The sequence below is a fragment of the Herpailurus yagouaroundi genome, unplaced genomic scaffold (genome assembly GCF_014898765.1).
Source record: "Herpailurus yagouaroundi ecotype Mexico unplaced genomic scaffold, PumYag 100, whole genome shotgun sequence".
Lineage (NCBI taxonomy): Eukaryota > Metazoa > Chordata > Mammalia > Carnivora > Felidae > Herpailurus > Herpailurus yagouaroundi.
Genome location: NW_024412391.1, coordinates 1843291 through 1855690, shown reverse-complemented (window position 1 = coordinate 1855690; position 12400 = coordinate 1843291). Strand labels below are relative to the sequence as shown.

General features: G+C 39.5%; 1 protein-coding gene across 1 annotated transcript in view; it reads left to right on the top strand.

Annotated features, from left to right (window-relative positions):
* The window catches only part of CNTNAP2 (contactin associated protein 2), a 2003978-nt gene that overhangs the window by 1271462 nt on the left and 720116 nt on the right, over positions 1–12400 (top strand). Inside the window, exon 12 of the mRNA XM_040471688.1 lies at positions 9902–10021. Coding sequence (XP_040327622.1) covers positions 9902–10021 — 120 coding nt within the window. The remainder of the gene's footprint in view (positions 1–9901; positions 10022–12400) is intronic.

Genomic DNA, 12400 nt, shown 5'->3' with positions numbered 1-12400 from the left:
AGGAGGGGAATACAGGTGCCAACACATTTGGATCAGTGTTCATGGTCTCATAATGGGGACACAGTGAAAATGAGAACGATAAGGTTAGAGACGGAAATAGAGGATTAAGTAGATGGAGCAAGAGACAATAGAGCCAATCTCTACAGGATCTAAGCTAATGATCAGTAGGGTTGCTGAGCTCCACTGTAGAGACCTATTAAAATGAGAAAGCATGAGTTTATAGCACGGCTGTTTGGTTTTATATGTTCTTTTCTCCTCCTCCTCATCTTCTGTATCCTAAAAGTAATAATGAAGAAAATACGGGTAGAGCTTCTCCAGACTGAGTCATGAAAAACAGTCAATTTTATGTTCTGTGGAGTGGGAGTCATAGAATGTCAAGTATGGATATTGACATCACCACGGAATATGGCAGTCATGATGATATAGAGTCAAAGAGTTGTGCTTTTGTGATTAGAGTTGCAAACTTTGGATTACTGGTTTCTTTAAAATAGTACCTTTGAGTCAATATAATTAACAATGGAAGGACTTGGGAAGAATCAAACAAAGGGCAGAAATGGGATAGATGTGGGTAAGAGAAAGAATAGAAATGAAAAAAATAAATGTAGATTTTTACTTTATTTCCACAATTTTCTTGAAGGACTTGTCAGGGAAGATAAATATAAGCTATTGATTTATGAACAAGAAATCAAAACTTTTTCCTTTTTTTTCCACCTTCTAATTACCCTTTTCCCCTGAGACTTGGACAAGCAAAAAATCCATTAGAGAATGATAATGAATAACATCTCATACAGAAATTGCACTCATGGAAGGATTGTGACATAATATTCGCATGCAGAATATCTGGTTTGAAACCCACTCTCTCTCTATCACCACCATTTGCTATGTGCCAATTATGAGACAATAATTCCTCCAGGATATAATGTAGTTTATTCAGGGCATTCATTCAAGCTTTAAAAAAAATTCAAAGAGACAGAGAACATATGAGGTTAATATTCAAGTGTTAATGAGGACCTAGGTATTGTGAACTTACATTGTGCTAATTAAAAATAATTGCATGGTCTTAGAATTAGGGAGCTCTCACAGGGAAGGTCTCCAGGCCACTGCTGCCTCTCTGGATTTCCAGCTTGGTTGTGCAAAAGTAGTTACCTTAACAGGAATAACGAGATTCTGGGAAAAGTAGGTTCTTCAACCAAATTCACTAGGGCCTGATTGAGAGCAGAAAATCAAATTCATGGTTTCAAATGATAAATATTTTAGTAGATAAATTTATTTTTGAAAGAAACATTAAGATCAGAAGGTGACTTAGTCCCACAGACTATCCTATTCTGAATGTCACCATTTCACATATGCCCCAAGCCCCTTTCAAGGGCCAAGAACAACCATTTTGTCATTTCTTGGTGCATCTGTATTTTCCATTAAAAGACTTCTTTGTTAATTGAAGGGTGGCATCTCCAGTGAACGAACTTCCCCTTTTTTAGCCTCTTGTTCCTGGTCCCTACACAAGTCTGTAACAAGTATGTGGTCCTTCCACTCTAAGAGAGCAGGAAAGTGAAGACATTCATAAACCATCAATACACAAAATGTCACATTACAGCATTTACTAGCAAATGAGCTATAAAATTATTTTATGCTTCTTTCTAATTTTATATCAAATCATTAGAAGTGAACTTTTCCCTTTCTGGGCAATCAGGAGAGGACTACTTATGATGTTCCAATCATAACCTTTATATACATGTTAATTTTTGACTTGTGATTAATTTTCTAACACATTTCATCCTTGACGACTTCTAGAGATCCATATGCTGTAGAAGGTAATAATGGGAAGGATATACGTCGTATGCTTACACACCTATCGCAAATTATATGTTGAAAGGGTCGAGGAGAGCCACCATAAGGTCAGAGCACCCAACATAAGACCTTGCACATATGAGCCCAAAATAATTATTTTATCTGAAAGATATTTCTCTCTTAAAGTTATAGTAGTGAAACATGGTGGAGAGTCCTCCTCCACATCATCTATAAGTTGGAAAAGCTTGCATGTAGGGTGAGGAGAACTTGGCCCAGTCACTTGGCACCTATATGTCTGTATTAGTTTCTCAGGACTGCTGTAACAAAGAGCCACAAACAAGGTGAGTTAACAGCAAATTGTTGCCTCACAGTTTCGGACGATAGAAATCCAAAACCAAGGTATCTGCTGGGTTGATTCCTTCTGAGACCTGTAAGGGAGAATTTGTTCCATATTCCTCTACTAGCTTCTTTCCGGTGACCTCAGACATTCTTTAACTTGTAGTTGGCATTCTTTCTGCATCTTTATATGGTCTTCCTTTGTCTGTATCTGTTTCTGTGTCCAAATGTCTCCCTTTTATGAGTCCAGTTGGGTTAGACCACTTGTAATGACCTCATCTCAACTTAGCCATCTTCAATACCTATTTCCAAACAAGGTCACCATCACAGGTACTGGAGATTAGAACCTCAACATCTTTTTTGGGAAGGATACGTTTCAATCCATAGCAGCGTCCTTTGTGAATCATCAATGTTCATGTGAAAACTGAAGCCATGATACAGAATCACAGATATGTGCTTTCTTCTCCATTCCCTGGTACCTTATATCTTTTAATCATATGTGTTTGTATGTCTTAATCACTACTTAGTATGGTATCCAAGATCTTTACTGTCATAAATGGAGGATAATATTACATGCTGTGAATAATAATATTATAGAGCTGTGAAAACAGTTTTTAAAGTGGAAATCTTAATATATTTGATAGCATAAAATATATTTATACATCAAAAACTACATTTTCAAAGCTGTTAGATAAAATAGGGAAGACCAATGTCAGAGAACACAGATTTTAGTCTTCATTTATATTACAGCCAATTTAAGTCAATAGAAGAACGCTGACAATAAATGGGCAAAGCTCATGGCTGTACACCCCACAAAAGATTTTGAAAACCTCTCCAATATACATTTGAAAATAAAATGTCCAATTATTAATCAAAAATGCAAATAAAACAGTAATGAAAAGTGATATTTTTCTTTTTGCCAAATAGGAAACTATTGTTTTCTTCTTATTTTAAATCAGAGTCTAGACAGTGCTGGTAAAGACGCATTTGCAGACAAAGTTGTTGCTTTTATAAAAAAATTCTCCAGAATCTAAAATCGATCATCAGGGGGCGCCTGGGTGGCGCAGTCGGTTAAGCGTCCGACTTCAGCCAGGTCACGATCTCGCGGTCCGGGAGTTCGAGCCCCGCGTCGGGCTCTGGGCTGATGGCTCAGAGCCTGGAGCCTGTTTCCGATTCTGTGTCTCCCTCTCTCTCTGCCCCTCCCCCATTCATGCTCTGTCTCTCTCTGTCCCAAAAATAAATAAATGTTGAAAAAAAATTTTTTTAATAAAATCGATCATCAGAATTTAGAGCTCACTTCCTGGTGGGAGAGAGGTGGTAACAAGTCCCTGACAGCCGCTAACAGAGCATGGCCATCATGGATTCTGGATGGTGAGCAGTTACCTTATCTTCTCACACCATTGAAGGAAGTCTACACAGAGGCAAGAAGAGGGCCTTGGCTTTCAAAAAGAGAACAAAATACAAGCTCACCAAAATTTGTTGCTGGGGCAAGAAACGAAACGTTATCTTTTTTTGTGTATTATTTTTCAAAATTCATCAAAAAGCGTTGGTTTGAGAATGAGAAATACCCACTTAAAAAAAAATGAATCTGTCTCACACATCCTAACAACAACTCCCTCACGAATTTAGCAATCTCTGTCAATGATTATTCTGTTTTTGTGTTCATGTTCAAATTCCTACAACGGTGCAGTCATCACACAATTCCACCAACTAGTTCCTTTCCCTATAATTTGGCTTCCATAAATACCACCGCCCTGAAATATTGGAAGTCCCTCACACAGGCTCACTAAATGTATCGCCTTCTTTCGGTCCTCTTTCTGTTCCCATTTTCTGCAGCAGTTCAGACTCTTGAGAGTTCTTCTCCTCAGACGTAGCTCCTCCTTTATATTCTGTCTACACTCTGACCATTCCTTAATTGTGCTTTATCTGCTGGCACATTAGGCCTATTGCACATCCTTCCTCTTCAACCCTTTGCTCTTCCCTCTGCCAGAGAGTTGACAATCATTCAGATGCCTCATGCCATGGGTGCGCACGCGCAGGGGGTGTGTCTCGTGGCCCCTGGTGGGGACTGAGAGGGCAGAGGATGCACATGCTGTTTACCTCAGGGCCATATGGACCTTTAAAGCTCAGTACAACCTTTGACTTTGTTCTTCCATCTTTGTTACTCTCCTTGATACTTTTGTTACTTGGCAACACTGGGAACGCATATGATGCTTAATAAAATTTGTTCATTAAGTAGAGCAGTCATAACTTTTTTTTTCATTTCTTTTTTTTTATTTATATATGAAATATATTGTCAAATTGGTTTCCATACAACACCCAGTGCTCATCCCAAAAGGTGCCCTCCTCAATACCCATCACCCACCCTCTCCTCCCTCCCACCCCCCATCAACCCTTAGTTTGTTCTCAGTTCTCAACAGTCTCTAGTCATAACATTTTTATATAGTTGTGATAAGCAGAATAATGCTCCCCACCCCCAGTGGTCCTAATCTGTGGAACCTGTGAATATGTTACCATATGCAGCAAAGGGACGTCATGATTAAGTTAAGGCCTGTTGCATGCGATTATCCTGGATTGTCTGGGTGTGGCTACTGTGATCAGAGGGCTCCTTAAAACAGACAAAGAGATGTGACAGGGAAAGCAGAGAATCAGAATAATGGAGCATGAGGAGGACTGACTTAGAAGATAGAAAGTTGGGACAATGAGCAGGGGATGTGGGTGGAGTCTAGAAGCTGAAAGAGGTGAGAAAATGGACTCTCCCCAGACTTTTCAGAAGGAGAACAGCCCACAGACACCTTGAATTTAGCCTGGGAAATCCATCTCAAACTTCTCCAGAACCGTAAGATAATCAGTTGGTGTTGTTTCAGTCCGTTAATATTTGCTTATTTGTTACAGCAGCCACATGAAACTAATAAAGCCATACTTTGTCATTTTCCATTGTGCCTAGTATGATACCAGACAGACAACATTCATTGTTTAGTAAATGTGTATAATATACTTAGGATTCACCACTTTCTGGAATTTTACATGCTATGAAATCCAATCTAATGTGTTCAATCATAGTATTTCTGAACCTCTGAGATTTATTTACGAATATGTAGACTAATATGAGACCTTTTATTTGGGACTAGAAGTCACAGCAGAGAAAAATTACTTTTCCGATAAATCAATGGACTTGATGAGTCTGTTTATTTCCCCATCGGCCCAATTGCCTCTCTGCTCTTCAGCAGTCTCCTAGCAAAACTCCATCACTGATGATGGCTCACACTCTTTTCTTTCTTCATCGGCTTCTGCCTTAGCCCTCGTGCTCTCTCAGCTCCTCAGGCTTCATGTGCACAAATTGTACAACCCAGCTATGACTCCACTGGATACCAAGCTAACCAGCTGAGGCATGCAGGGTAAATGCTTTGGTTAGCTCATTCTCTGCATTAAAATGTCAATATACTCAATTCTTTTTAGTTGACAAAGTGTGTGTGATTTCACTTAATCGTTACAATAACAGTGAAGGAGGTATCGTTGCCTTCATTTTACAGCTAAGAAAACTAAAAGGGAGTTTCTATGTAGTAAATGACAGAAAGGAGATTTTTTTTAGGATAATGTTGAATCAACTTTTTTTTAATATGAAATTTATTGTCAAATTGATTTCCATACAACACCCAGGGCTCATCCCAACAGGTGCCCTCCTCAACGCCCATCACTCACTTTCCCCTCCCTCCCACCCCCCATCAACCCTCAGTTTATTCTCAGTTTTTATCTCTTCATTCCTCATTCAGTTAAAAAAACTAATACACTTTCATTATACTGAGCTGTACTTGCCATCTTACCTCCGTGCCATTATTCGAGATACGTATTTTGCAAGTGTATTTTTAATGATAGTGTAACTAAAACACATTATAAGTAGTATGGAAAACAGAAAAGTATGAAGTTTTATCTCATCCATAGTCTTATTAATCAAAGATGATCACTGTTACCATGTGGGTGCGTTCATCCAAGTATGTTTCTTTTGACATGTATTTTTATTTAGGGTTTTATTTTTTTAATTTGAGACACAGAGGGAGAGATTGCAAATGGGGTAAAGAGGCAGAAGGAGATAGAGAAAGAAGATCTCAAGTAGGCTCTGTGCTTAGCACGGAGCCCCACACAGGGCTCATTCCCTGAGTCGAAATAAAGAGTCAGACACTCAACTGACTGAGCCACCCAGGCACCCTTATTTTTATTTAGGGGTCTGTATCCCACTCCCTTTTCATTATTTTGAGTGAAGTGAGGTGGCATTCCAGCCTTATTTAAAACTCTACTGTCTTGCCTTTCAGTGTTCTATTTTTTTCCCCTTTTATATCTAAATCTAAAAAAGGAATTAGCCTACCCTTCCAGAGTTAACTTTTTTCCAGGATTGGAGCAGGGCCCTTCAACATGCAGTCAGGACCAGCAGTATCAGGCTCACTTGGAAGCTTATTACAACTGCAAATCCTCTGCTGAATCAGAATCTTTGGGGGGAAGCCCAGGAATCCCCATCTTAACAAGCTGTCCAGTTGATTTTTCACACATGATAAAGTTTGGACTGAAGTACTTGGTGTCCATTTGTGTCGATGAGGCAAAAGCAGCCAGAAGGCCAGTTGTAGGTTAAAGTCACGCAGAATAACAGTCACGCTTTGAAGACAAAGAGACAAGCCGCTTGCACACCCAGATTTCCCTCATCTACAAGCCTTCAGAATTGGCTCTTAGTCAGTTCCTCACATTAAGGTCTGTAGCCCTCTTTAGAGTGCTTAGATGCTTTCTTAGACGTGCAGGAGTTACCCGCGCTTACCATCAGATCATGCTTTCATTAGTTCTGATGGATTTTCTTAAACATCTACTATGTTTAAGATTGCATGGAGTAGGAAAGAGAAATGTATCTTCTAGACCCTCCCCGCAAGATAATTCACAGTCTTATTAGGAAATAAAATGGTTGTATATGCAATTCCATTACCAACAGTCAATCAAGTCCTAAATGGACTCTAATCAGGTATTACAGGATGTGAGATGAGCAACGGATGCCCCAGATTGTACAGAAAGATGGGTGTATTGACCGGACCGTTGACTAGGGAGGCCCTCCTTAAGAAAGGAGGACTGTGAGTAGGACCTAATTAATAAGTAGTATATTAATCATAAAAATTCCACCTCTTAAATGTTGACCATGGGCCAGATAGAAAGGTGAAGCAGTTGGTGTTGTCATATCCTCCAGCTCTTGTCACTGTATTGCAATGTACCCAATCCCTCTTCTCCAGACAAGGCTAAGTGAGATCAAGCACTTTACCTGTGTTTACCTGCAAGCACATAGTGCTTTGCAGAGTCAGTTCAACCCAAGTCTGTTTGATTGCAGAGTCCTATTTCTTCGCACTCCTGCGTTCATTGTTAACTCTGGTAGAGAAGGTTGGTAGACTGAGAAAGAGGCTTGTAGTGTATTGCAGATAAAGGTAACCCCAGAAAGGGTGAGCAAGATCCTGTGTCAAATTTGCCTGACCAGTGTGTGAGGTTTACACTGGCAGGTCACCAAAACCAGGAGACAGCAATTAGGTTTGTCGAAGGTCTTGTAGGCATAGATAGCGATCTGGGATGTAATATCACAGAGACTGAAAAATCATTACATATTTTTTTAACATAATGAAAGTATGTCTTAGGACCAGACTAACAGTGGGTAAAAAGAATAATTTGTTGGGAAAGTGAAGAGATGTTTGGGTAAGACGACCAATTAATAGTGTGATTAATGTAAACAGATACCACACGATAAGGAAAATGGGGTGTTTACCGGGAGAAAAGAGAGTGACTCATGATTAAATATTTTAAAAAAAGAAACGTGAAAGCTTTTAATGGCAGATTGGCCAAAGGGTCTAAAGGGAGAACTTTAGAATTCTAACCTGACATTCTGGATCATTTTGAGCTACCCACAAAAATTGTAATTATCTGGAGAGAGGTTACAAAAAAATAGGAGCCGGTTAGAAATGGTGCGTTTAGGTCATTCTGAACTCTTTTTCTTCCTAACTCCCTACACCCACCTGGTCTCCGTCTCCAGTTGATTTTAAAAACATGTGAGTCAGTGCCATATACTTTATCCATCCTCGCACTTTCTTATGGAAACAGTCATCCTTCCCCTGGCCTATGGCAGTGACAGCCTCTGTGAGCTCATGAATTTCTGAATCACTTCCCTAAAATCTATTGTTTTGCTACAGGAGTTTTCTCTCTAAAACCTACATCTAATTATAGCATCTTCCTGCTGAAGGGTTTAAAACCTCTTCCTCGCTGCCCTTTATTGCAGTATTTTAGTTGGCATGGCATTCAGAATTAGAGCAACCATAGTTTATTATCCAAATAAGAGACTTGGGAGACTGAAATTGGGCATATTAATCATCACACTGGGACAAAAGGCATGTGAGCCCTGCATAACTTTCCATCTTCACCCCTTCCAGTGGCACCTTAATGCATGAGTAATACCACAATAATTAGTGAACAGACCCTACTCCAAAGGCTCTTTATCTGTATTGCTTACGGTTGTATTTGTGTTGCCTAATCCTTGCTCAGCACATCATAGGTACTCAATAATTTGCAGAAAGAATGGAAGGAGGAAAGAAGGGTTAAGTAAAACAAAGCATTTTAGAATTGTTTTAGTCTGGTGTGTGGTTGTTGACGTGAAATAGAATCGGAGGCCTAACATCTTGGCGAGGAAACTACAGGCAGCCAAAGGGAGGCACGGAGAACATGGAAGAGGAGAGGAAGGTGGAAAAGGGAGGTCCTGGAATCAGACCCATTGTTGAAGAATGACAGATCCCAGCCATGTGAATTCCAGTGTACTTTCCCAAAAGACTGTACTATGTGTGCATCTGATGATAGCTCTTTACCAGAAGTAGTTCTTCGTTTTGGAAAGACATCTTTCAGTCGCTTCTCGGCCTTTTGGCCAAGAGCAAGTGTGGAAATACATCTTTCAAAGTCATCATAAATGTCAGTGTGGAGCTGTTTTAAAAAGTCTTGCCAATGGTATTCCAGAAGTTGTAACTACAAAGGGGGTATGTAAACGCCCATTTTGTATTCTAAAAACAGATGCAGTCTCTGTGAGAAAAGAAAATGTGTTGGGAGCATGGGAACAAAAGGGAAAACAATGAAAAGGAACCTGTAATTTAATTACATTGATGTCAGCTTTCCACAAAAACTAGATGTGATGTAATTAATACACCTATAATAAAATGAAGCAGGGATGTGTCTTTCCTTTTTTCTTAAATGAAGGAAGATTAGAAATCCCATGCTGTTTGAGGAAAATTTATGCTATCTATGCAAAAAAAAAAGTGTGTGTGTGTGTGTATGTGTGTGTGTGTGTGTGTGTGAGAGAGAGAGAGAGAGAGAGAGAGAGGGATTTTTCTTTTAGCCCAACAAAACAACCAATATTTATGGCCTTTCAAAACAAAGCCCCCTACAGTAAGGATATGACATATATAAATAACTACAGATTAAATATTTTTTCAACGATCATGAGCCCTAATGCAACATTACATTTATTTAACAATTTATTGTTTGGTTTATATTTTTTTCCAACTATAAAGCCATAGCAGGAACTCGCTATCTTTGTTAGGTCAAAAAGGCTTATAGAGTAAGAACCAAATCATGAATTTAAGTGTAGAGAAAAAGAATGCCACTCCCAACAGGAGGGTATACTGCTTGCTAGTGGCTGGCCAGTATTGGATGTGGCTGGGGCACCTATCTGGGGAGCCATTTGAGCTGCACCTTTCTCATGTAGGCTATTCTGTTCCAGCGATCTATGAGCCTTCCTGTGAAGCATACAAACACCTGGGCCAGACATCAAATTACTACTGGATAGATCCTGATGGCAGTGGACCGCTGGGGCCTCTGAAAGTCTACTGCAACATGACAGGTAACAGTGCCATATTTATGTTTCACAAATATTCCTTTTCTACGTGTTGAGCATGGACAGTACTACCCAGGTATATTTCTTCTGGGCCACATTCTTATCTCAGCATGTAATAAGCTATGTATTGTTGGATTTGTTCCATAAAACGGTGAAATGTATTTCTACAATAAAAATCTTCTAACCTGTTTTTTTTTTAAGTCCACCTTCTGACTTGAGCAGGACATAATTTTAAAATATAAGTATGTAGGGGAAAAACCCAGAAAGTGAAATTGAAGGTTGAAGTCCATAGAAAGGGCTGACCCACGAAGCAGCCTCCATGAGTAACGTAGACTGCTTGATTGTCCATACTGCCCATGTGAGGGGAAGCTTATGGACCATTCCAGAGCCTCCCTGGGCCCCCCAGTTACAGAAGGAGACTTTCTGGGTACTGAAATCCTATTCTGGCATCACCTGCACCTTTCACAAAATGTTATCTGGAGTTTTCTACATCAGAAGAGAACCTAGTTTTTCTTTACTTCCATATTAAATTTCAGGGTTATGAAATGAAATTGTGGGGTTCTTGTAAACACCCACAATGTGTAAGATATACAGATGTCTAAGAGCAGATTTTCCATCAGATACTTAGTAATGTCTTACCCTCCAAAGTAGAAGTGTGGGACATGTACTATTCACTGGCTCCAGGAGAGGATCAGCATTTGATGGAAACTGCTGAGGCATTTGATTATAACAGTAACGATGATTATATGATGCTATTTATGATGATTACTACATGATCTGTCTACTGTGTGTCAGATACCATGATGAATTCTTTACTTACACTACCTGGTTTATATCCTGGCTCCATCGATCTTGGGCACATTATTTATTAAGTTTAATAACTCAATAAGCCTCAGTATGTTTATCTGTAAAATGGGTTATTAGTAATATCTATATCTACTTCATAACATTATTACATAAACTAAAGAAGATAATGTACATACGGTTCTTCACATATTATCTGACACATGGTAGACTTTCAGTAAATGTTACCCAGGAGCAAAGTATTATTATTTTTTGAAGGATTAGAGAGTTAAATATCTTGTTTATATTATTCAGACAAGATTAAATACAAATCTGTTTGAGGCCAATGGTTCTTAAATCTGGCAGTGCTTTAGAATCACGGGTTTCTTGTTCTTATCTTTGTTTTCCATACTTACTGGCTCAACCTCTGGAGACTTTGACTGAGTAGTTTGTTGGTTCGCAACCCTCCAGGGAACTTTTCTGGTGTAATCTGAAACCGGAGGGCAGGGAGAGAGGCAGGTCACTCCAGGTTGGCAGGTAGCAGTTTTAAGAAGCACAAGGATGGCAGCAAATTCTCAGAAGTTTCTAAAGAGGCCTTAACTGGGTCCAGTCACATGTACCATACAGGTGTTCTCAGCATCACATCACCATCTCAACTCTGTTCTTGGAGCAACCTCTAGGAGAGGAAAAGGCTAGTGGAACCCACATTCCAAGGACAGGAGAAGGTGACATTTGGAAGTGAGAAGCCTCGGAGTGCTTGGGTTCAGCTTACGGGACAATCAGTAGTCACATCTTTTCGATGACATTCCCCAACATAGGTGCGAAATGGAAATAGGATTGTGCCACTCAAAGGGAGAACCCCGAACAGCGTTGAGGGGAAGCAAACCCCGTGGAGGACTCCCTGCAATATCAGGAAGCCAGGCATGGCCCAAAACAGAAGGAGAATGATAAAGACAGGAATATAGTATGTAGAGAAAATGGCAAAATGGTAGTTGTCCTCCCAAAATTATCTTTCCATGCCAAGAACTCTAAACATATCCCAGAGAAGAAACCCACGTACCAGAAAGCTTGACGTAAGAGCATATTGATGGTTGTACTTGTCAGTGCACTCAAGTCCTTTCTTGTTTACCTTCATTTTAATCTTACTTGAACTCAAATATAATCGATGAGAACTGGATTTAATCTGTAAGAATCCTGATTTTTATTTCTTCTAATATATACAAAATATGATTATAGTTTAACCCAAGACTCTAAACACATCCAGACAATAAAGAGTACAGTACCACCTTATACAGTAAGAATATGCTTCTTGTATCACTCAAGATAGTTATGAACACCAGCGTGTCAGGGACCATTGAAGGCCAGCTGGCATTCTTGGCCTTTTGCCACCCATTAACCCTTCCTTCATCTGGAAAGAATATGAACTTGACATCATTAGGACAGCATGGTACAACACAGGTTGGTTTGGGCTGTTGCATTTCCAAGAAATATTATGTTGAAGAGGAGGAGGGAATGACAGCATGAATAATTCTAGAAGTCTTGATATATCTATCGCTCTATATCCTGAGAAAGTGAATATGCACCTTACTTTATAACATTTGT